Source organism: Triplophysa rosa, linkage group LG2 (genome assembly GCF_024868665.1).
Source record: "Triplophysa rosa linkage group LG2, Trosa_1v2, whole genome shotgun sequence".
NCBI lineage: Eukaryota > Metazoa > Chordata > Actinopteri > Cypriniformes > Nemacheilidae > Triplophysa > Triplophysa rosa.
This window is the reverse complement of record NC_079891.1, coordinates 25076357-25102868: the sequence shown is the minus strand read 5'-3', so window position 1 is coordinate 25102868 and position 26512 is coordinate 25076357. Positions and strand designations below refer to the sequence as shown.

Genomic DNA, 26512 nt, shown 5'->3' with positions numbered 1-26512 from the left:
TCTGTAAGGTGCATAGACTGTAAATGATAAAGAACAGTGTCCAGTAATATTATGCGGTCTGTAAGAATGAATCAAAGTTAAATGTTGACAGACATATATATCCTTGATAGGCGCAATTCAGGCATTATAGATGTGACATTTTCAGTCAATGCGAATTGACTGAAAATTACATTGACATGTCAGAATGTGTATTTATTACCAATATTTTCTATTTTACTAAACCTCTGTTGATAGTGTCCAGACATCAAGAAAACATCAATCTAAATGTGAGTTTTCTATTTTAAAAGAGTTTTAAAAGGTTTTCTATTTTTTTGTTCTGATTAACACAGAGAAGGATATTTGGAAGAATTCTTGTTACCAAACAGTTCTTGGCCACCATCGACCACCATAGTAGGAAAATGACAATTGTAGTCAAAAGTGCTGCAGAACTGTTTGCTTTTCTATATTCTTCCAAATATCTTCTTTTGTGTTCAACAGAACAAAGACATTTATAAGGCAATTTTTCCTACTATGGTAGACAATTGTGGCCAAGAACTGTTTATACAGACTTAGAACAACTCAAAGGGTGAGTAAATGAAGAAAGAATTGTTATGCACTGTGTTCCTTTAACTGACTATGGAAAACTATGCTTTAAAAACAAATGAAGAGTTTGAAATGAGATCAAAAATCATGCTTTTTATTGTGCATTCCAATGAATATCAATTAAACTGCAGTTAGTTTGTTTTGATTTCAACCATAATAACTCAAAAAAATACAGCTAACTAACACAATAAAAACATGATAACAATAAAAAACGTAAAAAAATTAAAACGGAGTTATCTCATTTTACATTTACATTTATTCATTTGGCAGACGCTTTTATCCAAAGTGACTTAGGAGAGCATATAAACATTTTGTCAACAAGCTAAACAGTACCATTAGTTTACTAGGAACCAAACTCTTAAATTTTGGTTGACATTTGCATGGAATATCCCGTATGTGAGGTCGTAATTTTGATGCATGATCTCGGTTCTTTGTCAGAAACAATGCATAAAGAATAAATGAAATAAAATTTTTGATTTTATGACGGGCAACATGACTCAAGTGGGACAGATTTGGTAAATGTTCAAAGAATAGCACAAAAACGGCTATGCAATTGAACACGATTCCCTGAACAATGAAGGAGGAATTTACTAAGAATGAATCTTGCCAGCTGATAGCATTTTTATTATCTGCGCTGCTCTAGCACACAATTCACTAAAGGAATTATGTAAAGCAGTAACAAGGCAGACTAGGCCAAAAACGAGTGTTTCTCAGAGCTAAGTTGTGCAGAACGCAAAAGTCTGGCATACTGAGACTGTAGCAAACTGGCAAATATCACTAACATCTGTGCATGCGGTGCATTATTTAGCAAGCCTGATTTACACAGAAAGGAGGCGTGCTTGCACCGAAAAGAGACAATCGCTTAAATACGATGCAAGGCTAAATCTGCGATTGGTTTAACTGGATTGTTGGCGAATAGTAAATAAGACTTTCATTTTGGAACAAGAAATAATGTGCAAAAACTTCCTAGTGAATTAAAACCAATACAATATTATACATCTGTAAAAAGTTTACAGTTCATATCTAAATATCTACAAATATTTAACCTTCCTATTTTCTTTTCCCTTCTTCCCATCAATCCATCCCATCTCTCTCATAAAGGTACTACGTGTGTGTAGCAGTCCTGATTTACTTCCTTCCTCTCTTGGTGATGGGCTGTGCTTACCTGGTGGTGGGTTTGACTCTGTGGGCCAGTGAGATTCCTGGTGATTCATCGGACCGTTATCAGGAGCAGCTGGCTGCCAAACGCAAGGTCTTCATCGTACCGTCCTCTCACACCTCCTGTTTTCATCGTCCTTAATGAACACGACACTTGCATACACACACACGGCGGAGGTCAGATGCTGAACCTTGATTTAAGAGAGCAGACAGAGTTCACACACACACAGAGCAGCAGGAGAGGAAGGTCAGACATGACTGCATGAAATAATCACTATGAAACTCAGCAGCAGTGAGAAGGTCCTTCTGCTTCATTCATCTGTATTCTGCGTGTGTGTGTGTCTGCCTGCCCTGTTCACCACATTTACATGAAGATTTACCGTTTTCTTTCCATGTTCTTCTTAAAGGGATACTTCACTTTGTTTTGCTGAAAACACAGGAAGAAATTTGGAAGAATGTCAGATCTAACCCACCATTTACTGCCATAGTAGGGAAAACAAATACTATGGGAGTCAAAGGGGGAGGGGTGAAATTTGACAATCTTCCAGATATCTTCCTGTGTGTTCAGCAGAACAAATACATTTATACAGGTTTGGAACAAGATGACAGAACTTTCAATTCTGACAGAACAGAACTTTCAAAGTCATTGTTGTAGGTGTGCACTCGTGGTCAAAATAGTCAAAAGTTAAGTCATTTTTATTTGTGCAGTGTTTCACAGTACATATTGTTTCAGAGCAGTTTTAGAAAATCATGCATTGATGTTTTAAGCTCTTGGTGGGCGAGCTGAAGGCGATTGTGGCAACACACACAAACAGAAAAAATATGGTTTTGGCAGCGAAGATATGCTCTTTTGTCATTATGATGAATGTACATATGTGAGTTACATAGTATGTGTTATATATATTTGAAGAGTTTGGTTCCAAAACGCTATAAATCCATTTTGATTAATTTGAGTAAAAATGTGTTTTCTTTACAAAGAATGTGGCAAGATGAAAACCACTATTTTCTGTTTCAAAGTTTCACATAGCATCTTTAGGTTCTAGTAACATAAAAAATTCAAATCCAGATTTTGATTTTAAAAGATTTATTATAAAAACTGATCATTTTCCCCCAAAATGCAATGAATCCATAACAAGTATTTTTCAAAATGCAATAAATCCATTTAATCAATATAAAAGTTATTTTTCATATCGAAACTGTTGAAAATACACAACAAAGTGAGTTGATTCATATGACAGCCTCTGAACTCAATACAATACTAATCTTACATACAGGCACTGGACTAAAAATACATTCAATCAGTCATCGCTCCTAAAATGAATTCAACGGGTCATCTTTTTAATGCTATAAATTAGTGCCTCATCTTAATTTCCTCACGTAAATGATTTGATTTCGATGGCTTACGTTTCTTCCCCACTGCAGAAACCAGCACAGGTTCATCAATGGCGTCAAAATTATTCATTTTTGTGTTTGTTTGTTGAACACAAAGTACAAAGTAGATCAGGGAAACTAGGAGTCGACCGTATTCAGAGCGCCGCCATTACTGTTTACAATGCGTGGAATGGTGTGCTGTGATTGGTTGAGCGGATATATCGCATTCTCCAGAGAAGTGAGACTGTCGTATATTGCGGTTTGGAAAAAAAGGGAGAAAACATGACTGAATAACACGGCGGATATCGCATTTTGCGTAAAATTAAAAAGTGACTTTTCAATACCGACTTGATACAATACTGATTTTGGCGGAAACTCTTTTTTTTATGGCGTTTATCGGATTTTGGAACCAAACTCTTCATTTATTAAATTAATTAAATAATGCAATTATTTAAAATGTTAGTATATGTAAGGATAAAGATTAGTAGGCCTTGTAGTCTTTGAAGACCAAGCGATTGACTGCAGGGATGCACAGGGTGACCATTGAAGTGTCCTTTGATGTCTGGCTGGAAAAGGCTTTAGTTGGCAGTCATGCAACAGTAGACAAAATACTGAAAGCCATTCTCATTTTTCCTCAGAAATGGATTGCTGTATATCCGAGTTTCAAAATGAGTCATAATTAATTATGGTATTATAAAAGCATTTTATTTAAAGCTGTGCGGTGTGTCATCCTGCGGCATCAAACGGGTTTTCAGAAATATTGTTTCCAAATAGTTTTACCATCCTCTCTCCTGTGTTCCATTGTTCAGCTAAGTAGATATTTCTAAGTAGAAAAATCCTTTTTACTGCCTTTAAGCTCCGCCTACCACGGCAATTGGTGTCCATTAAAACCACCAATGCAACAGTGGACTATTTAGTGTTGAAATGTTTGTGCCTGTCTGAGAATGACAGCAGTCATTTCACGCCTGCGTGTTTATTGTGTGTCGGATGTGGTCTGCATAATAATCAGTATGACCAACAACTGCAGTTTTACTGATTACTGCGATGACATTATACCCACCACAATACCAGCTTCCATTCATATGATATTTAGTAACACTTTACAATAAGATTGCATGTGTTAACAGTTAGTTATAAGTGATTAGGTACCGCCGTTGTTCGGTTACCAACATTCTTTAAAATATTTTATTTTGTGTTTGCATTAACTAATGTTAACAAATACAACCTTATTGTAAAGTGTTACCGATATTTTATCATACCGATATTTTATTTTAACTCATGCCACTGGTCACGTTCAAACTAACAAAGTAATACTGTGAGCCAGTTTTTATACTGTTCAATCATTTTATCATTTCTATTAGTTGTCTCTGCATTAAAGGAACAGTTTACCCAAAAATAAAGATTCTGTCATCATTTACTCATCATTGAGTTGTTCCAAATCTGTATAAATTTCTTTGTTATGTTGAAAACAGAAAGATTTTTGGAAGAATGCTTGTGACCAAACAGTTCTAGAACACCATTGACTACCATAGTAGGAAAAATTACTTTATTACTATATTACTTTTTTTGTTCTGTTGAACACAAGAGAAGATATTTTGAAGAATGTAGGAAAGCAAACAGTTCTGGGGCACTTTTGACTACCTGTCACGGAATACGTGGGAAGAACCCAAATGCAGGCAGGCAGTGAAGGGGTTAATGAACAAGACTTTAATAACAAAAAACACAAAACAATACACCCTCGATGGGGAAAACAGAACTAAGAGATTAATACACAACAAAAGACTTCCCATGAGGGGGAAAAACGACAGCAAGAACAGTAAAAACTAAACTAAAGGACACGACCAAACGTCTAAACACACAGCAGTGTAACTAAAGCAAAAACCACAAAACTCACAGTTCAGGGACAGGGTAAGAAACAGGCTTACGGGCAACAACATATGAACATGAACAAGGTACACATACATACACGGTACAATCCACAAGCACATGACAAAGAAACATGAGGGCATTTATAGGCAAGACAAACGAGGGATACACAGGGCAGGTGAGGAACATTAGACACGAGAGGGAAGCAATACATGAAACGAGAGGGGCGGGGCCAATGACGAGACACTGGAGAGAACGCATATTATTGTCAAAAGGACAATAATATGTTTCTCTCCACACATAACCAAAGACTTTGTCATGGCTCTGCCTCAGGACCAGGAAATCCAAGACTAGGTGAGGCAGAACCATGACAGAAGCCCCCCCCCCCTTTAATGAGCACCTCCAGGTGCTCACCAAGGGGTAGACAGACGAGACAAGGCGGACTGGGTGACAGACAAGACAAGGCAATACAGAGAAAACAAAATCAGGGGCAGACATGACAAGATAACAACAGGGCTTGGGTGGGACAATAAAAATAACAAACATGGGAGGGGGGGTGGGGCCAAACAAGGGCTCATAGGGGGCAGTCCATGGGGGTAGGGAGAAGGGAGAATAGTCTTAGTCCCCGGCTGCGCTCGAGGGTGCGGAGTCCTGGGGGACTTAGGGGAAGTCCTGAGGGACTTAGGGGAAGTCCAGGGGGGGACAAGGCTGGGACCCGGCTGGAAGGCCGGCTGGAAGGCTGGCTGGAAGGACGGCTGGACAAGGCTTGACGTCGGCTGGAAGGCCGGCTGCTGTACCGACTGGAAGGCCGGCTGGAAGGCCGGCTGCTGTACCGACTGGAAGGCCGGCTGGAAGGCCGGCTGGACAGGCCGGCTGGACAGGGCTTGACACCGGCTGGGTCGCCGGCTGGGACGCCGGACTAGACACTGGCCGCACCGGACTGGGCATGACACTGGACACGACACTGGACACCGGACTGGATGCCGGCTGCACCGGACTGGACGCCGGCTGCACCGGCTGGGACGCCGGCTGCACCGGACTGGACGCCGGCTGCGCCGGCTGGGATGCCGGCTGCACCTGGCTGGGGTGGAGTCCGCGCTGCCCGCCGCTGCCTCTTTTTCTTCAGCCGAACCACCCGCCTGGAGGTCGGCTGAAGAAAAGAGGCAAACGGCACGGCTGGTTCTGGCTGGGACTCCTCGGAGGAGGTCCCCCAAGACTCTAGTCTCCCCCGCTTGCCACCCAGGCTGACTGGTGGAGACGAGACTGCAGGGGCTGAGGCGGAAGGTGTGGCGGTGCCCAGAACCCCGATCTGCAAGGCCCGACCCTCTGGGAGCGAGGCCAGCGGAGATGAGTAGCTGGATTGGGCTGAGACCCTGGACCCCGAAAGGTACGTGGCGTACTGCCACACAGCGTTAAAGTCCAGCGGTCTCATCACCCTCATCTCCACTCGCGAAAGGGGGCTCCTGAGACATGGCGTTAAAGAGCACCGCCAGTTCCGCCTCCCCGAAGACACCCTCCTCTGCGGCGCCTAGGAATCTGTCCAAGTAGTCCTCAAGGTCCATGTTCTCCTGGCGAACGCCGCAGAGGAGGCGGGCTTGGTGGGACCGCCCAGCATCCATGGTAGCCTGCTGGGTTCGTTTCTGGCTCATGGATTCTGTCACGGAATACGTGAAGAACCCAAATGCAGGCAGGCAGTGAAGGGGTTAATGAACAAGACTTTAATAACAAAAAACACAAAATAAAACACCCTCGATAGGGAAAACAGAACTAAGAGATTAATACACAACAAAAGACTTCCCACGAGGGGGCAAAACGAAAGCAAGAACAGTAAAAACTAAACTAAAGGACACGACCAAACGTCTAAACACACAGCAGTGTAACTAAAGCAAAAACCACAAAACTCACAGTTCAGGGACAGGGTAAGAAACAGGCTTACGGGCAACAACATATGAACATGAACAAGGTACACATACATACACGGTACAATCCACAAGCACATGACAAAGAAACATGAGGGCATTTATAGGCAAGACAAACGAGGGATACACAGGGCAGGTGAGGAACATTAGACACGAGAGGGAAGCAATACATGAAACGAGAGGGGCGGGGCCAATGACAAGACACTGGAGAGAACGCATATTATTGTCAAAAGGACAATAATATGTTTCTCTCCACACATAACCAAAGACTTTGTCATGACTCTGCCTCAGGACCAGGAAATCCAAGACTAGGTGAGGCAGAACCATGACACTACCATTGTCATTTTTCCTATTATGGTTGTCAATGGTGTCCAAGCACTGTTTGGTGACAAGGATTTGTCCAAAAATCTTTCTCTGTGTTCAACCAAACAAAGAAATTTATACAAGTTTGGAACAACTCGAGAGTGAGTAATTCATGACAGAGTTTTCATTTTTGGGTGAACTTTCCCTTTAAGCTAGGATAGGAGAAAGCATTTTAACATTTAAAATATATACACAGCAGCTTGAAGACATATTATTTATGTTAACTATGTTAACACTTTTTTAAGTCTGGTGTTTGGGAAAGTTGACTCTATGCGCCTGTCTCTATTTATTACAGTTCATTGTGGTTTGAATGTAGTCATATTTGGCGTGCTGGATGCTGTGAGTGGCTTGGGGCCGGTGGACCACCTGAAAGCTGTCGAGCAAATTGTTGGGAGATATTATGTCTGTCAGCTTTCTGCCAGTTTTGTAGAATGTGGGAAGCATGCAAACTCTAGGAAATCAGACAGAAATATGTGTATTTACAGACATCAGAATTTGAAAATCTATTTCCTTTGTTCAACCCTCAGGTGGTGAAGATGATGATTGTTGTGGTGTGCACCTTCGCGGTTTGCTGGCTCCCCTACCACGTGTTTTTTCTGATTTATCAGTTCCGCCCGGACCTGTCTGAACATACCTTCACTCAGCAGGTCTATCTGACCATCATGTGGCTGGCAATGAGCTCCACTATGTACAACCCCATTATCTACTGCTGCCTCAATGACAGGTAATTTCAAGCTGAAAACATGGTAATTGACGCTCACACATGGACATCTAGCTCTCTCCGGAGTTGCTGCAACATTTGCTATAATATCATTATTGTTCAAAATGATCCCAAGCACGGTCCAGCGCTGTGATGTAATGTTCTCTAATGTGTCACTGAGGTACTAAAGCCACACATCACAAAAACCTTTGAAGGCAAGCAAAACTCTAAAATTATTTTCACCTTCCGACCCATCAGCGTCGCCTCAGTTCCGACATACGTCAATGTTCCCAGTAGGGGTGTAACGATACACTCAGCTCACGATTCGGTACTTATCTCGATGCTGGGTTCACGATACGATACACATCTCGATATTTTGAACAAAATTATAAAATGAAACTGAAATTCAAATAACATTTATTTTCAAAATATTAACAATTTCAGTAACTTTTTTTGTTGCACATACAACTTAATAAAGAATTTTAACATTTTAAGGCTTAACTGAACCTTCTGTACTGCAGGTTTGGCACTGAGTGTCAATTTTGACAGCAAATTTTAATTTAGGTTTAGTCATAGTCTTTTGACTAAAATGCAATTTAGTTTTAGTCATCCCCATCATTTTAGTTTTAGTCGACGAAATCTACATTATATTTAGTCTACTAAAATCTATCTGGATTAACTCATTTAATTGGTGTAATTAAATGTTCCATACACATATTTAACTGTTTCGACATAATTTACTTTACCTTAGAATTAAATTAAACCAGGTCATTACCTTTATTTTTCAGAAAAGTTGAGTAACTACTGGATATGCATTTTTGTAACACAGAGAATATTAGACCATGAACGACATGTAGCAGTTCATTCAGTCTCATTTCGACTCAAATGACTCGTTCGTTCAGTGAAGGGCGTGTTCATTCAGTACATTCAACCAATGAAACGCTCTGACAGAGCTCACGCTCAAGCGCTATTGGCTCGTGTCTCTTTGAAGCTGCACTGTCTTTGCTTGAGACAGTAATGAATGAGAAAAATCTTTCAAAAAGACGTATTACATAAACTGCATTACATTTCTTCAATCATGCAAATCACATACTTGGTTCGTTTTTTAGCATGTCATTCGATCTTTTAATATACAGTACGACTCACTTCATCACTTGTCTGATCGGAACAGCGCTGGTTTCTTTTGGCTTTATGTTGCATATATCACGCTACGCAGCAGCTCACGTTAGCGGATAAATTAACATTGGCATATAAAAACGTTGGTGCTGCCTTTGTAATGAGTTTCGGGGTGACTCGCCAGCAGTCACGCTTCAAGTTTGCGGTGTTTTACCGGCGATTGTGAAGGAAAATAAGACGCTTTGTAAATCACGTGGAGACACAGATTGTGTCTTGTGCTTCTCTCTCTACCGCATATGTGAGATAAGCACACGTGACGCGCTGGCGCAGAGTAGGTAGCGTCTTGACCGCTCAACGAATACAATTAAACATCATATCGTAAAATATCCCCATCTCTCTTCGATGCGCATCGTGACATTTTTGCATCGCGAAATGTCATAGTACTAAGTATCGTACTATAGTTCAGAATGAACACAAAGTATACACCCCTAGTTCCCAGTCATGTCTATTTTTCTCTTCTCGCTCAGGTTTCGCGCCGGGTTCAGGCAAGCGTTCCGCTGTTTCCCGTGCGTCCCTGAGGGATCCTATGAGGGCCTGGAGCTCAAGTCCACCCGGTACCTTCAAACCCAGACGAGTCTATACCGGGCCAGTCGAATGGAGACCACTGTGTCCTGTGTGATGCAGCAGTGTGAAGACGGCCAGAAGGTTACCTTCGGGAGCATCAAAGGGGCCACGGGGAGACAGGCAGGTCACAGCCCTTCCAGAGATCTCACCTCCAATGGTTCATCCTCTCGTAGCATCTCCAAAACCGTGTCTGAGACCTCCAGCTTTTACTCCAGTAATAACCTAGCGGAATAGGAACACAGAGTGCCATTAGAGGAGAAAAGCCACCGTCTTATCTGGAGATGTAATCTTTTATTGATGCCTCACATATTCTGTCCCTGTGTCGATTTTTCCGCGAGCAGTGTATGTTGTGCGTGTGCACACGCGTGTATTATAGCTGGTTAAGTGCATAAAGTGTTACACGTTTTCTTCATTTTTCATTCTTGGAGCACTCTATTTTATAATTCTGACTGGGGGAACATTTACATAGATTTTCTTGCAGAAAGGCCTTTTTACCAAAGTGATGTAAATGTCCTAAACATACTGTATTGTGTTGACTTGTATCTATATGAGGGCCTGATTTATTGATCCTGCATTCGCTGAAGACGTTTTAAAAGTTTACTTTAATGGACATGTGACACAGAGGATCAATGAGATGCTATAAAGGTTACATTTCTCATCTTGCAAGCAACAAAATAACCTTGTGTGGGTTTAGAAATGGGGTAGAAAGACTACTCTTGATCCCCACAGTCCACAGACATGGCCAGCCGAACTCAAACCATACATGCTTTTGGTTGTTGCATCTTCAAATGTACAGATTATGGTGCACATCACAGCAAGTTTCTCGGAAACACGTTCAGCCTTCCAAAGCTGACTGAAGTATAACATGAGGGGATGGAGATATATATTTTTAAGTTCCTCGGTGGTTTCATGGCCAGTTAGAGCAGCTAACCAGTCTGTGAAATGAACATGAACAATGTCAACTGCCAATCTTGACACCCAAATATATAAAGGACAACATTAAATTAGCTTTTCAAGGTGTGACTGGAAACTGCTTGCTGGTCAAAGTGCTGAATGCCACACTGCCCTGATTTTATGTAACTCTGAAGGACAGATCAATGTGTGACCAAATATGTGAGGTCAGGGATTATGCTAAGGCTTTTATATTTATTCAGTCTTTTTTCCTCTTTCTTTTCCCTTGGCTGCATTTTTATTATTATTTTCAGAATTGAGCTTCTTCAAAATAATCTCATGGCAATTCATAAATATTTTATGAGGTGACTAATTTGTATGATGTCATTTGTACAAGTGACAGATAAGTTTAGGGGCGGAGTTATTAACTATTATTATAGCTATTGTTGTTGTTTTTATAGTAATTATAGTAATACTTTGTATGAATTCGTACGAATTAGACACCTCATAAAATAAGAAAAATCCAATTTAATCTCAAGGTAAAAACGTAACTATTTTACTTATTTTGGCTAATTTGTATGAATTCGTAAGATCTCATTTCGCGCCAGTGAAGTTAGGGTTAGGGGTGGAGTTAGGGGTGGGGCTTCAGTATTGCTTTTTTCTAGTAATCGTACGTATTTGTACGATTCACACATACGAATTCATACAAATAAGCGACCTCGTAAAATAGATACAAATTCGTGTGAGATCAGGTTGAAAAAGTTCTGTGTGTGTGATCAGACTTTTTCATTCCTCGTTGCTACACATAAACTTTACAGAATAATGCCAACGGAATACATCATAGATTTTTGGAATGTGTAGGTTTCGTAAAAATTTGCTGGGACTATGGTAAAAAAATATTTTTATAATGGCATTAGTAAGTTTATAGTTCTTTCAAATAACTTACAAGTAACTTAAAAGTGAATTAAAACTTTGAACTATAGGATTAGAAACAAAGTTGATCACAGTCGAATGTAAAGTAAAGGTTTACAGGTTTAAAAGTCAATTTTTATTATTTTTATTGTATTGAAGAAATTCTTCTTCTTCATAAAACACATGCCCGCACACACGCACGTCATCACCTTGGCGAAAAGCCAGAGTAAAATGAGCTCTTAGGGACCTCTCAACACACTCGCCGAGTTTGTTTAGATATTAACCTGGATACCGTCATAGCAATATGATCCTCACGATACAATATGTTACACAAGACTGTGACTGGGGTGAGGGGTTTATAAAAGTTACAGGAAATATGTGGGATTAGGGGGGAGAGGTCGGACACCTGCTGTTTGTTTCGGCCAGAATCGGTGAGTGACAGCGGTGTCCGTTTTCCAAGACTGAGAATGCCGTTCTGACTGAGCGTCTCTCCAGTGTATTTGTGGGTCTGTTCTTAGCTCTTTCATGAACCACACCCTGTTCCTGATCTTTAAAGAGACTCAGAAATCTTTTCGACACATCCGACAATGCTTTTTTCACAATCGCAACCGTTTCTCGCTCTCACGCATCACTGGCATGTCTCAACATCTGATCTATACACTCAAAACCTATTAGCAACTCCTGTTTTGCAAAGAATGTGAAATGCAAAAAGAGGATAACATCATTGTAAAAAGACACATGAAACTACATAATATACTAAGACTTGTATTCAGTGAATATAAATGTTTATTTTGTTTTGCAAATTGGTTTGTCTCGTCTGAGCACGAACCGTGTTTTTGTTTCAATTTACCCAATATTTCAATCAATTTAGTTTGATTTAGTCAGTCAATTTGAATTCAGACTTGTTGCTCAAGTAAATTTAAGGATGTTTAAATTGATTCACTTGAAAACAAGCCAAAAACACTCATTAAGGTTATTTTGCGCCGCTGCATATTTAAAAAGTAAGACGTGAGTTATCAAGGTGTGTTTTTTCTGCCAGTCTGGGTTTGCTGTGTCTCTATGGGCCGTATTTGTCTATGCGCCTCTGAGCACAGGAGAATTGGATCTCATCATCTCCATCTCTCTATAATCAAAGTAATTACTCAACAGACAAGAACACGGAGGGCAGGACAACAGCTGTGTATGAAAGCACTGAAACACATCCACCCGCCAGCATACTTCATTTCCCCCCCGCCATTCGGCATGGCTGCTTAATTTCACTTTAAATTCTGGTACTCTTCACGTCTGTATGTAAACACGTATAGCGAGTGTGAGCGTTTGTTTAGACGTTCCTCTACATTAGGACAGCTGGTAGAGTTCATCATTTATTCACAAAGTAAGATGTGCTTTGATTTGCAGCCAGCACAGGAGGCCTCGCAACAGTGGACCGCTGGTTCCGCTGGCTTGAAATCGTACAGAACACCCAGATCATTTTGGATCTTGTATCAGAATCCTGGGCAGACACTTTCATTAGTAACAATAAAGGGGGTCGTATCGTATTTTTAATTCATTTTCAATAGCAATTTTGAACCTTATTTCTGACCTTTAGAATTGAATGATTTGCTTTATGATGCTGTGACTTTACATGTACACATTCTCTTTGCTGTTGTGTTGCGTGTTTTCTGTCTTATATAGTTGGACCTGATCTATCAACAGTCTCCTTGCAAAGTCTTTTCTGCTTCGTGAGAAAACGTTTATCTTGAGAATGTAGAACCAATAGTAACAGTTGGAATGATGTGATTTCAATAGACAGTCACTTTAAGCGGTCTGTTTTAAAATGTTGTTTACATACATCCTTTATTTTGATTGATCAAGGAACATTTTATTCATCTAATAAACTCCTGAATTGACACCGTAAATAATAATGTTCCATTATAAAAAGCTTGACAGGTCATTCATTTCTATCTATTCAAATATGGTAGTTAAAAGACGCCATTAAACTTTGGTTCATGTATTTTCATATACAGTGCTTAACAATTTTATTAGACCACCTGTCATAATGAAGGGAAAATTCTAATATTTTAGGAATCTGTCAAAAAAGTTTTTAAAACTAAAACATTTTTTAAATAAATATCTTTATTTAGACAACCAAAAAACGTAATATTTTGTATGGCTTCCGTTGGCCTTGATAACTGCTTGCATTTTTGATGTACTTTTTCTCTGTTGTTTCTGACTGTAATTGGGCATCTGAATAAAAAACACTGAAGCGCTTTACTATTTTCTGCCTTTCTTTTAAAACAGTAAATTTAAATAAAATCATGGATACTCTAAAAACCATTGTGTTAAAAATAACACATAATCTGTGTTATTTCTTGGGAAAACACGTTTTGTGTTACTTTCAACACAACTTGTGTTAAAGATCAACACAAGTTGTGTTAAAAGTAACACAAGTGTTAAATAAATAACACAAAACAATGTGTTAAAATTAACACATCCATTTTAAGAGTGTTACCATGATATTTATATTTTATTTAGAATTAGAAATACTAAACTGTGACTAAAGAGTTTACACATACTGATGGATTAACCATTACAGAATCATAAAAAAATTTGAGGAAATTACGAATGATTGATAATTGTTAGTTTAAGGCAAACTAATTGTGTTAAAGATCATCACAACCTCTCCATTCAACTGGGCTCATCAACGATCACACCTTCCAGAACGGCCAGAAACCTGGGAGTGGTGATAGATGATAACACAGTAAAATCGCCAGTGTTAAAAAAGGTCAAAAGTCAAATTAACACGCACAGTGTATATATAATCCATACTCTCAAAGTGTGGATTATATAAACACTGTGAGTGTTAATTTGACCTTTTTTAACACTGGCGATTTTGCTGTGCAGCTAAACTTCACGGATCAGGTTGCCAGCACCACCCAGGCCTGTAGATTCATCCTCTACAACATTAGGAAAATTAGACCTTTCCTGTCCGAGCATGCTGCACAAGTCCTAGTCCAGGCTCTTGTCCTGTCCAGACTGGACTATTGCAATGCGCTACTGGCTGGACTTCCATCTTGCACAACCAAACCTCTACAGATGATCCAGAATGCGGCGGCAAGAGTGGTCTTCAATGAACCGAAGAGAGCACACGTCACTCCTCTCTTCATTAAGTTACATTGGCTCCCTATAGTCGCTCGCATCAAATTCAAAGCTCTGCTCTTGGCCTACAAGACCACCACTGATTCGGCACCCCCTTATCTTCACTCGCTAATGCAGACTTATGTACCCCCGGATCCCTACACTGTAAAAAAAATTCCGTAAAATTTACGGTGAAAAACTGGCAGCTGTGGTAGCCAGAAATCCACCATAAAAAATACAGAGAAAATGTTATTTGGTTTACGGAACACAAAAAGTGGACTGTGAAATTAACGGTAAAACTGGTAGCTATGTGACAGAAATCTACTGTAAAAAATACGGTAGAAATGTTATTTGGTTTACGGAACACAAAAAAGTGGACTGTGAAATTAATATAATATACGGTAAAGAACTGGCAGCTGTGGTTGCCAGAAATCCACTTTAAAAAAATCAATAGAAATGTTTACGACAAATTACAACACACTTAAAGTGAACTGTAAAATGTATCATATTTGCATCCGGACTGGTATAAAAGTCTCTCAAACCTTAAATTCCAGAATAACAACAAACAATTAGGACACTTTTTGCAAGGCTACAATTTTATTTAAATATCAAAAAAGTTGTAAAGACACATTTTAACCAACCATATTTCTCCCTCTTAAACAGTTCAAGACTTGCCAACCAAACATTTTGAATAATTAACAGCAGAGCATTTTATTATTTGTTGGAGAATGTTAATGCAAAACATAAAAATCGAATGCATACGGATAAAGTATACAAATATGAAAAAGCATTCCAATTTTAACTTTTTTACAGCATAAAGAACTTTCTGTTTTTATTATAGGCACACATGCAATAGTTTGTTGGCTGCTTAAATTACTACAGGTGAAGTACCATATAAACTAAAAGTACAGAAACGTATTCAAGCCTTAAAATAGATTCATAAAATGAATCAACACTTAAATTATATTCAACACAAAGTTTGAGCATCAAGCCAGTGACTATTAGCATTGTACTGAAAAAACAAATCTGCACAACTTGAAGTGAACTGAAATACTGTAAACATCAAAAATGAAAAAGGCCAAAGTCCTACCAGGTTAAGGTAGTAAAACATTGTCAGTATCAATGTAATCTTTAGGCATCCAACTGTCAAAAAAGGTTTTTTCCAACCTTAATCTGCTCTCCATTCATAGTCCGCAAGGTCTGCTATGAGTGTAAGAACTCTGGGATTCACTGGAAGCTGTTCTTTGTTTTTCCTCCATTCAACTTTGGTGCCCTTCTCTGGGTTTATGCCAAAGAAGCACCTTAAAAAGAGAAATAAATGAATGCCATTGTTGCTCACAAACAAAACAGCATTGCAAAAATCTGACTTTTAACAAGTAACACAGCCTATGACTCTTATAATGCATTGTAAGGACATAGTTAATGCATTCCATTGCAGCCATAATGCCTTATTAAAAACCTATGTTGTATAATTTGATAAGTAATTGCAACAACAGTTAAAATACATTTTAATAGCTATTTGTGTTTTAACTTTTAAGAGTATAATATGATAACACAAGATGAACATAGTTATATTTTAATATAAGTTTCTTGTACTTTGAGCAACAAAAGAATGTAGTAAGATAGACAATGTCAAATTGTGATGCTTTTAATACACAACTATGGAGTTTATCATGCATTTTAAATTATAATTACCATACTGCTCAAAGGTATAACAACAAGTAGGTATCATAATCTATTTTAACTGTTGTTATAATTATTCTTCACTGACTATTTATAAGTTTTTTAGTAAGGCAATATGCCTGTATTGTATTGTTTTAAAACTATGCTTATAATGAATTATAAATGCAGGGTTTGTGGAAAGCGTTTAGAGTAACAAGGTGGTAAGCAAATAATGGTAATGTTTAATTTTTTGGGTGAACTTTTAAACAATTTCATACTAAGACATAGTTTGGTGGCTACCTTTGCAGGAACTCCAGAGTAGAACCCAGCTCCAAAGGATAATGAATGTTAAAGCAGTAGTAACTGCCAAACATTATGCAGATTGCTGAGATGAATGTAGAAATGTGTGCAGTTGTAATCCGTTGGTCGATGCTCAACATCAACAGCTTTGATGTGTAGCACGAAGAGCCTAAAGACAAAAATAAATAAAAATTATTTTTAAGGTTTAATCTCAGTGTGTTGGCATTCATTTTATGTACTTTATTGAGCTAATCCTTTAAAAAGTCATTCAGACATTGCAACTGTAAATGAACTTTAACGATAACCTTCTTTATTAAAGTTATAATTTGAAACAAAATGTTATTCATTCAAACTTACCACAGACAATGATGCAGGGTGTTGCTGGTAACTTGTCTAGCTCTACATCTTCGACAGAGCAACACTCTTCCACATAATGAAACATCATCTCCTCCTTATCATCGAAGTAGGCAAGCAGGAGCAGCACCATGTCTTTGAAATCTTCAGAACAGCCCTCAATTTGACCCCTCATAACTTCAAGCTTTGCAGCAGCTTGCAGTACTTGCTTCTTCCTGTCTCCACCAACAGTTTTAAGAAAGTTTAGGAGCCGCTGTCCCTTTTTATCCAAGCTGTTGAGGAACATCTCCTTCAGATCAATTCCAGTTAGCTGCTTGAAGTGTGCACACATACCAAACTCTTGGAATAAAAAAGGCCAGTTCTCACAAAGCTGTTGCATGCTTGTACCCTTGTTTATGTCTTGGCGTTGTGTGTAGTATGTTGCTTTTAAAAGGGTGCCAACTACTTCTGGGTCAACAGTTGATGTTTTAGATATCATCTTCATTTGTTGTCGTTTATCCAACTGGCTCTCTTCAGTCTCATTGAGCGGCAAAAATTTCAATTCCCAACTCACACATCCGTAAGTGTCTTGAACGGCTGCCTTTTTTTCAGCAGGAATCTCATCTGTGTCAGAGTCTTCGGTTCTGCTGCGTTTCTTGACTTTTGGCACATAGGATCTTTTTACATTTTCTACACGATTCTGAAACTGTTTCACCAGCGAATGATACCCTGTACCAACTATATCACCTTCGATAACATCCTGCAACGATGTTGGGTATTTTGCCACCATCTTCTTGGCAATGGCTGTTGAACTTTGTTTACTGGGACAGTCACATATCTTCAACATTTCAGAAACCACAATTCTGACCATCTCTCTTCGTAACCGAGGACTTAGTCTCTTCTTTCTTTCTAAACATTGAGAGATTTCTTCTGGAAGCTTCTGCCATGGAATTTTGAAATTGTCTGCCCAGTCTGAAGCAACTTTGGAAGCCGTGACAAGAAGTGATGAGGATGAGGAACACAAAGTTACATGATTGCCACTGCTTTCTGCAGAACTTGATGGGCTGTCAGTACTTTGGTCTACAGAGACAGAGGACAATATGTACCCTTAATTGAACACTTATGAAACTAGATTAAAAACTCATACATTATAAAGTCATGTGATGAAATGTACTTACTATTCTGGCTCCAGACAGATACCAGTCTTCTGGCCTGAATGGGTCGTAATACTGGAAGGAGATCGGTTTCTTGAACATAATGAAAATCTGCAGGTGTTGTTACTCCAAGCGAGTTCAGCGTCTCCACAACTGATTGCAGCACCGAAGATGAAAGATCCTTCAGTACCTCAGCAACTGCACTGGTTACAATCCTTTGCTGTGATTCATCCATGACTAAAAATGAAATACAAAATGAATTTGCTACATCACAAATGCATTAATATGTGTGCTGTTTAGTTACACAAATAAACAGTGAAATATTGTGAATCACAAATATCACATTTAGATTTGTATGACTTTCATTTTAACATTGATTATAAACACAATCTAATGCTACAACAATGCTGAACTTGTAATGAGCTAATGTGACACTACACTGTGTTTCAGTGGAACTACTCTACATCCTTGCATCATGTAAGATGTCAGTGGGTAAGAGTCAGGCAAGTCCTCAAAGTTCAAACACTCCACCCTTTCACTGGTGTCTCTTAGCGAGTACAAATGATACTCAGAAAGAAAGTCTGCAATGAAAACTTTTGTCAGTAAATCAACTCGCTCTCCTGTGATAAACATGAGCAAAAGTTCACCAAATTCCACTATGTCATCATTTTTAATGACAACCAGTTGGCCATTCTTGAATACAGTTCCTTTATACTGTATTTCTACAGAAACCTTTGTTTGTGTTTCACTGAAGCTGAACTGACTAACGGCATTTTTGACTGCTTCACTGTAAAGCTCAGAACAAAATGGAGAACTCCCTTTCATTTGCAATACTGGGGGACAAGACCCAGCTGTCAAATAGGCCTGATACAACTGATGTCTCTCTGAAAGGGTGTGACACAAGTTCTTGAAATTCTTTAAATGTCTGGTACATCTTTTGAAGTAACTATGCTTACTTTCAAATCTGATTGTCCATAATCTGATCAATGGACCAAATTTGAGTATCAGACCTGGATAGTGCCGCAGATAATGATGTTTGGGTCTCAGATTCACTTCTGGAAAGGCTGCTTTTCTGGACTCCAAGTATTCTTGGATTAGAACATCCAAATAAGCAACCTGTGACACTGAAATTTTCTGAGCGCAAATCAGTTCTACAATGTCCTTTAGCTGAAGTGTTAGTTGCCAAACTTCATCTGCAGGATCCAACACTCTGTCACCAAGTATAACTGGTAGAAGCCTTAAAAAATTCCAATTTTGAATGGCCTGACCTGTCAGCTTAAGTCCATGGGGACTGACCTCGCAAGGTTTTGAGGAAGCATCAGAGCCACTATATTTGAACTGACTAATTCGGCGGTTAAGAATTGGGTAAGTAAACCACTTTTTCTTAACAAAATACTTGAGGTAAAGGGCAACATCATAAGACAACACGCCTTCAAAAAGATCGTGGCCAAGGCAAGGTGGCAAGCCAGGTTGGCACACTTTAAAGTTATTCAAAGAATTAAAAACTGAATTGAACTTTACACCTTGAACTTCTGTAGCACCTTCTGTCTGTAACTGCTTAACGGCAGAATCATATCTCTCAACAGTGCGTAGTGGACCACAAAAATTTGGGTCAACACTCTGAAATTCCTCTTTCGTAACCAGACAGTACCTGCAAAAATACTTGGACTGACTAAAGTTTTCCAAGAATCCACCAATGGAGTGTGATCCTAAATTATCTCCAGCAATGGAGTAAAGACTGCCTTTTATAACAGACTGATCTGACAACGCAATCCCGTTTTCCTCAAGATCTTTCAGGTCTGCTATTAGCTGTGAGAAAACACTTTCACTGCCAAAGTCTTTAAAGTTCTTCTCTCTGCACAGCATAACCAGCTGCATATGTTCTGTGTTTGACCTAAGGTGAGCTGGCAAATTAACAAGAGAGAAGTAAACGGCCAGAATTTTGTGCTTCTTACGTGCAGAGCCTAAAGGGTTAACCACCTCAAAGGCATCCTGATAGAGCAGTAGCTGAAGGCTTGGGTTGCCTTGAGAGAGGTCTCTGCACTTGAGTATTTGGCCATCTGTGCAATCACAAAGAATGTCAGTGGAATTTCTTTCAGACAGGTGCATTGAAATGTAATTCTTCCCAAAATCTGAATTTAACAAACTCTTCAATGTCTGTTTCACAGGTACATAGTATGCAAATTGCTCTTTCCGATTCTCATCTCTACCTAAAAGTATTCTTTTTGGTTCAACATAGCTGAATACTTTTTTAAAGGCCTGACTCCTTGAGTACTCTGTTCGCATAGGCCCCTTATGACACATAGAAAACAAGTCTGATTCTTTCACAGTAGCAAATATTTTAGAAATAGTTTCCTCAGGTAATGACAAATCATCCTGCAAAAGTGAATGAAGTTTACTAAAAGTATATGTTTGTCCCAATTCGTGAATATTTTGCATCTCACCTACAATATTCTGGATTGTAGAAGATGGGAGAAGAAACTGTCCTTGTAATTTCAGATAAAATAAGCTTACATTTCTTAAATACAAGTCATCAAAATTTTGACATGTGCCTAATTCAATTTCTGACTCACCTGTATTTGCAGCCATGTCAGAAGCTGTAGGACATTGTTCAGTTGAAACCGATGTAATCTCTGGTGCAGAATGTCGATGCAAATGATCGATGCTGTCAAATGAACAGTTCCTGTGCTTCCTAGACATATGGGAGGTAAAAGACGACATGATCTGAAAAACCCTTTTGCACCCTTTCACTGGACAGTTAACTGCACGACCTTCCTTCATATGTTTCTTTAAATGAGCAACAAGACCAGGCACATCACTACACTGATGACCACAAAGTGCAAAATTGCATGTCAAGGCTGTATCAGTTACTCCATATGCAGGCACAGTAGATGTAGAGGTGTTATGGCAATGATAAAAGTGACTCTTAAATACTTCATATTTGGAAAACGACTGTTTGCAATCAACTGCTGCTCATTTTAAAATTGCATGTGGTTCATTGCGATGCAGTCTGCTGTGCAAAACATAGTCTCTCAGACTTTGCACTGTTAAGCTGCAAAATCTGCAAGTGTACATTTTAATGCATATTATAGGGTGATTCACTCTTAACTGAACTCTGAGCTTACACTGTCCCTTAAAAATGCAGGCTATCTGTTTGACAAGAAATCTTCTCCTCCATTGTTACAGCAACACAGACTGCTATTTTGCATCCCAAAATGTTTCAAAATAAAGAACACAACCAAAGAGTGCATTGACTTAGTTAACAAATAAGTAATACAATTATTACACTTACAAAATGTTTTTTTATGTGCTCAATGAGATTTCGTGTGGTTTATATTAAAATTTCAGCAGATAACAGCGATATATTATTTTGCTTTCATGTGACTGTTTCAGAAAGATTGCCAAATCAGCAAGGCAGCTGGCTGATAGAAAATAAGCTCCGATTGGACAACTGACCAAGGAAATAAAAATTGAACTTTGCAATGTGAATCTACGCTTTTTAAAATAGTTTTATATGATACAACATCATATAAACAGTAACAAAAATTATATATATTAAAAAAAACTAAACGCTTTAAAACACAACAGAGTATACAAATATCTACGACAATTATTGCACAAAATATGTTTTCATGTGCTCACCTACGAGATTTCGCGTGGAACAATTTTTAATTTAAGCAGTTAACAGCGGCATATTATTTTTCTTCCCTGTGACTGTTCCAGAAAGACCGCCAAATCAACAAGCCTGCCCGCGCACGCCATGCAACTTCCTGAGCACTGATTGGACACGTCAAAAAGGACAAGATATTAAACTATAAAAAAATATTATTCGAAATAAAACTCCTCTATATTATTCAATGTCGTTGCACCGAGTGACAACTGAAAGGCCAAAGACAAAGTATGATGCAACGTCATATATGATGCACAAGCACAACTTGACCAGTAAGTTAACCTCCGACGTTAATGTAAATTTAGCCTCAAATAGACTTTTGCAGCACAACAGACTGCTAAATTGTGTCCCAGAACGTTTAAAAACCAAGCGAATTACTGCACAATTAATGTGTAAGGTTATATATCAAAAGGGTAAAACGTTACAAACTACAAAGCCAACAGATACACGTTTTAACGACATGAAAAATACCAAATGGTTTAATATTAAATTAACCAAGACAATTATTACACTTTTACCTTATATGTGCCCTCCAGAGAGATTTCGCGTGGATAAATTTTAAATTTAAGCAGTTAACAGCGGCATATCATTCTTCTTCCCTGAGACTGTTCCAGAAAGACCGCCAAATCAACAAGCCTGCCCGTGCACGCCATGCAACGTCCTGAGCACTGATTGGACATTGACACGTCAAACGTCAATAACGGAAGGACAAGATATTCAATTATAAGAATATTCCTATTCGAAATAAACTCCTCTTTATTATTCAATGTCGTTGCACCGAGTGGACAACTGAAAGGCCAAAGACATAAAAGTATGATGCAACGTCATATATGACTCACAAGCACAACTTGAACAATAACCTTAGACGTTAATATAAATTTAGCCTCAAATACACTGTTGCAGCACAACATGTGTAAGGTTAGGCCATATATTAAAAGGGTAACGTTAAAACGCTAAAAACTACAAAGCCAACAGGCACATAAGACTTCAGGACAGAAACAAACAAAAAAACGCTTTTCTGAAATAAAGCGTATTAATTTTATGCAAAGTCGTGGCACTGATTGGACAACCATAGTAGTTTCTTTCTGTAAATAGAAACAAAAATGCTTACTTGTTACACTTGAATTGCCCTTTTTAAGTACAATAAAAGTATCAAAGGCTGTACATTTTAATTGTTGAATTTAATAATGATCATTTATGATCATTTTAAAACTTTAATGAGGAGTCTGAATCTAAAGAAGTAATTACAATTTAAATAATGTAATCATTTAATGTTAAGGGAGAGACTGGAGTTTGTGTTGATTGTACAAAAACATACTTCTAACAGCATACATCTGTAGAAAACATGGTGATTTTCTGTTTAGTCTATTTGTGTTCGTCACTGTTGTTTTAAGGGGTTTTTACGGTATAATAACATTTTATTTACAAAGCAATCATGTAAAACCTATCAAGTGTTCTTGTATTTACGTGAACAGCATTTAACTGTTAATTAAATGGTAATTTCATGTATTATAATTTACAGTTTTTTACTTTCGCAATTTTACATTTTTTCACTGTTAAATCCACTGACATTTTTTACAGTGCAGAATGAACTCTGAGAATCACAAGAACCGAGAACTTGTTTTGTCAGCAGGACTGGACTGGAACGTTAATCCGGCCCTTGCATTTTTGACCAGCTTCGTCCCTCCACCATTTTTGTTGATGGGGGGATGGGGTGCGAGTGGTAGGATGTGCTTCTGTCATTACCTTTCCTGCATACATGTCCGATTCGTAATTGCATTTGCGTTCCGTGCATATGCTCCCGATTCACGCTTCTAATCCGTCCGTCTCTCTGCCCTAGCATCCGTTTCGGCCCAAAAAGTACATCGGCCCACCTGGAAAATGCCCGGTATGCCCGATGGCCAGTCCAGCCCTGGTTGTCAGACTGCTTGTTGATATGCCTTTTTGTAAGATACACATTTGTAGTACAAATTGGCTTTTGTGTATCTTAACTTTGTAGTCTTGAGTAGGGCTGCACGATAATTTATCGCAATACCACTAAATCCTATTGTAATCGAGCTGGCTGCGATATGCAATGTATAGATTTTTTTTAATGCGTAGCTTGTCCGTGAAGCACGTCTCTGGGATCAGTAGGAAATGCTGCTCGATCTAAAAGCTGTGCGAGTTTGAGTCGCTTATAATGTGCATTTGAAAAAGCAACACCCGTCACACATGATCATTATAAATATACTTTATTATCATAAAAATACCTGATGAGGCTTGAGTAACAGTGATAAAATGATGTCCATAGGCATTTCCTAGATTCTAGAACATGTTATGGTCTTCTTCTGCAGTGCGTATTTGGGGTTTCCGCATGAGAGCGCCCTCTGGCTTTTGGGTGCAGCAGCATTTTCCCGTACTTCACTCAAAAGCTGTGCATAAATCACGTGATATTTATCGTCGGTTTATCGTGACAGCCCTAGTGAGCTCTGTGGATTGATTGGCTTTTTGTCATATTTCTCTCTTTTTGGTTTTAGTTTATGATGGTTTAAACAGCCAGTTGTGAGCACATGCAGATCTTGGTGGTTTATTAAAATCCTCTGCATATGTGCGTGTGAGGAAGTGTACTCTCATCTGTAAATAATGTACTCCAGCTTTGTTATGATGCTGATAAACTCGAATTTGGTTGGATGAATTTAGTATGAAATGTCTTCCTGTTTTGAATGGATTAAGAAGGAAAGAGCTTCTGACATTTCTCTTCAATTACCTGTCACCAACAATATGTAGACCGAACTTGGGTGAAGTAATTTTGCTATGTCAATGTGCTTGAGTGTGTATGCCATAGAGAAAAACTCCATGTCCTTATACAGTATTCAAGAACATGGTTCTGCCTTATGCTGTGTTATTTTTCTGGTCATGTAAGTGCAGGAGACCTCAGAAAAATGCTGGTGTTTGCCATGTGAGGCCTTGTTTACAAAGAAAGAATTGATCAGATGTGAGCAGATAATGACTTCAGTTCTGCTGTTCGAGAAGAAGCTCACTGGTCAATGTCAAGGTCAATGAAAGGCCATTATATGAAACATGCTGGAGGACACATTTGAGTCGGCAGAGAGTCTCTGGACAGCAGGTGAACAGGTGTTTCTTGACAAAGCGCTTACTATGTGTTTGACCAGTCAGCATCCAGGACTTGAATTACTTATTTTATCTACTTTTTCTTGAAAAGAGATATTTACAGCCATTCATACTGTTTTATAGAAAACTGATTTCAGACTGTTTAACATACAATCCTATAGTATACTTTTTATAATATACTACAACACAATNTGAGAGCGCCCTCTGGCTTTTGGGTGCAGCAGCATTTTCCCGTACTTCACTCAAAAGCTGTGCATAAATCACGTGATATTTATCGTCGGTTTATCGTGACAGCCCTAGTGAGCTCTGTGGATTGATTGGCTTTTTGTCATATTTCTCTCTTTTTGGTTTTAGTTTATGATGGTTTAAACAGCCAGTTGTGAGCACATGCAGATCTTGGTGGTTTATTAAAATCCTCTGCATATGTGCGTGTGAGGAAGTGTACTCTCATCTGTAAATAATGTACTCCAGCTTTGTTATGATGCTGATAAACTCGAATTTGGTTGGATGAATTTAGTATGAAATGTCTTCCTGTTTTGAATGGATTAAGAAGGAAAGAGCTTCTGACATTTCTCTTCAATTACCTGTCACCAACAATATGTAGACCGAACTTGGGTGAAGTAATTTTGCTATGTCAATGTGCTTGAGTGTGTATGCCATAGAGAAAAACTCCATGTCCTTATACAGTATTCAAGAACATGGTTCTGCCTTATGCTGTGTTATTTTTCTGGTCATGTAAGTGCAGGAGACCTCAGAAAAATGCTGGTGTTTGCCATGTGAGGCCTTGTTTACAAAGAAAGAATTGATCAGATGTGAGCAGATAATGACTTCAGTTCTGCTGTTCGAGAAGAAGCTCACTGGTCAATGTCAAGGTCAATGAAAGGCCATTATATGAAACATGCTGGAGGACACATTTGAGTCGGCAGAGAGTCTCTGGACAGCAGGTGAACAGGTGTTTCTTGACAAAGCGCTTACTATGTGTTTGACCAGTCAGCATCCAGGACTTGAATTACTTATTTTATCTACTTTTTCTTGAAAAGAGATATTTACAGCCATTCATACTGTTTTATAGAAAACTGATTTCAGACTGTTTAACATACAATCCTATAGTATACTTTTTATAATATACTACAACACAATGCAATTGACCAAAGTTTGCTATACATACAATAGAATGCTGCAGTGTTTTTCAAGTAGGCTGTTAGTTGACAAAAGTGAAGCCTGTGTAGAAGACAAGTGCTTATTTAAAGACCGGTCTTTCTTTCTCCTGCGCTGTATAGTTGTGCAGAAGCTACGGAGCATACAGTATAAAAGACGTGTACATCAAGCTTACAGCTGGTGTGAATAGAACAACATGAGGGGGTGGATAAGAGATCGGAGGTCCATTGGCCATTTGGTTGCTCCTGTCACATTTGCTGTCTTTTTATTTCTGAAGATCTTGGAAGAACATATTTATTCTTCTCAGTTGCCTCGCCTTACATGACTCCACACAAACACACCTGTGACTGTACTTGAGCTGTTTAAAGAAATGGATCTGTTCTGCTGTTACATGAGGAAGCTTGTAGAAGTCTTATGATCTACATCAGCATTACGCTTCCTTCCAAACCCTCTGTCAACACTCAACCAGGCCAGCTGACATGTTTCATAGCAATAAGAGTAGGGA

The 26512-nt window shown here is 38.8% G+C and overlaps 2 protein-coding genes across 2 annotated transcripts in view; one reads left to right on the top strand and one right to left on the bottom strand.

Annotated features, from left to right (window-relative positions):
* Window positions 1–13745, top strand: part of tacr1a (tachykinin receptor 1a) — a 31708-nt gene extending 17963 nt beyond the window's left edge. The window contains exons 3-5 of the mRNA XM_057328099.1: window positions 1684–1834; window positions 7787–7983; window positions 9603–13745. Of these exons, the coding sequence (XP_057184082.1) occupies window positions 1684–1834; window positions 7787–7983; window positions 9603–9933 (679 nt within the window). The 3' untranslated portion in view covers window positions 9934–13745. The remainder of the gene's footprint in view (window positions 1–1683; window positions 1835–7786; window positions 7984–9602) is intronic.
* A 1661-nt stretch (window positions 13746–15406) lies between these two features.
* Window positions 15407–17775, bottom strand: LOC130549994 (uncharacterized). The gene is made up of 3 exons (XM_057327331.1): window positions 16939–17775; window positions 16582–16750; window positions 15407–15920 (listed from the first exon to the last, which is right to left on the bottom strand). The coding sequence occupies exons 1-3, from the start codon at window positions 17759–17761 to the stop codon at window positions 15788–15790; spliced, it is 1125 nt and encodes a 374-aa protein (XP_057183314.1). The 5' UTR covers window positions 17762–17775; the 3' UTR covers window positions 15407–15787.
* Between the last annotated feature and the right edge of the window lie 8737 nt (window positions 17776–26512).

What these genes read in the sequence shown, in the direction of transcription:
- LOC130549994 (XM_057327331.1), bottom strand. Translation starts at nt 17,761, where the DNA reads ATGTTGAAGATATGTGACTGTCCCAGTAAACAAAGTTCAACAGCCATT. An exon ending in ACCCTGCATCATTGTCTGTG is followed by an intron (nt 16,751 to 16,938) that starts GTAAGTTTGAAT and finishes TTTTGTCTTTAG; the next exon opens with GCTCTTCGTGCTACACATCA. An exon ending in ACTCTGGAGTTCCTGCAAAG is followed by an intron (nt 15,921 to 16,581) that starts GTAGCCACCAAA and finishes TCTCTTTTTAAG; the next exon opens with GTGCTTCTTTGGCATAAACC.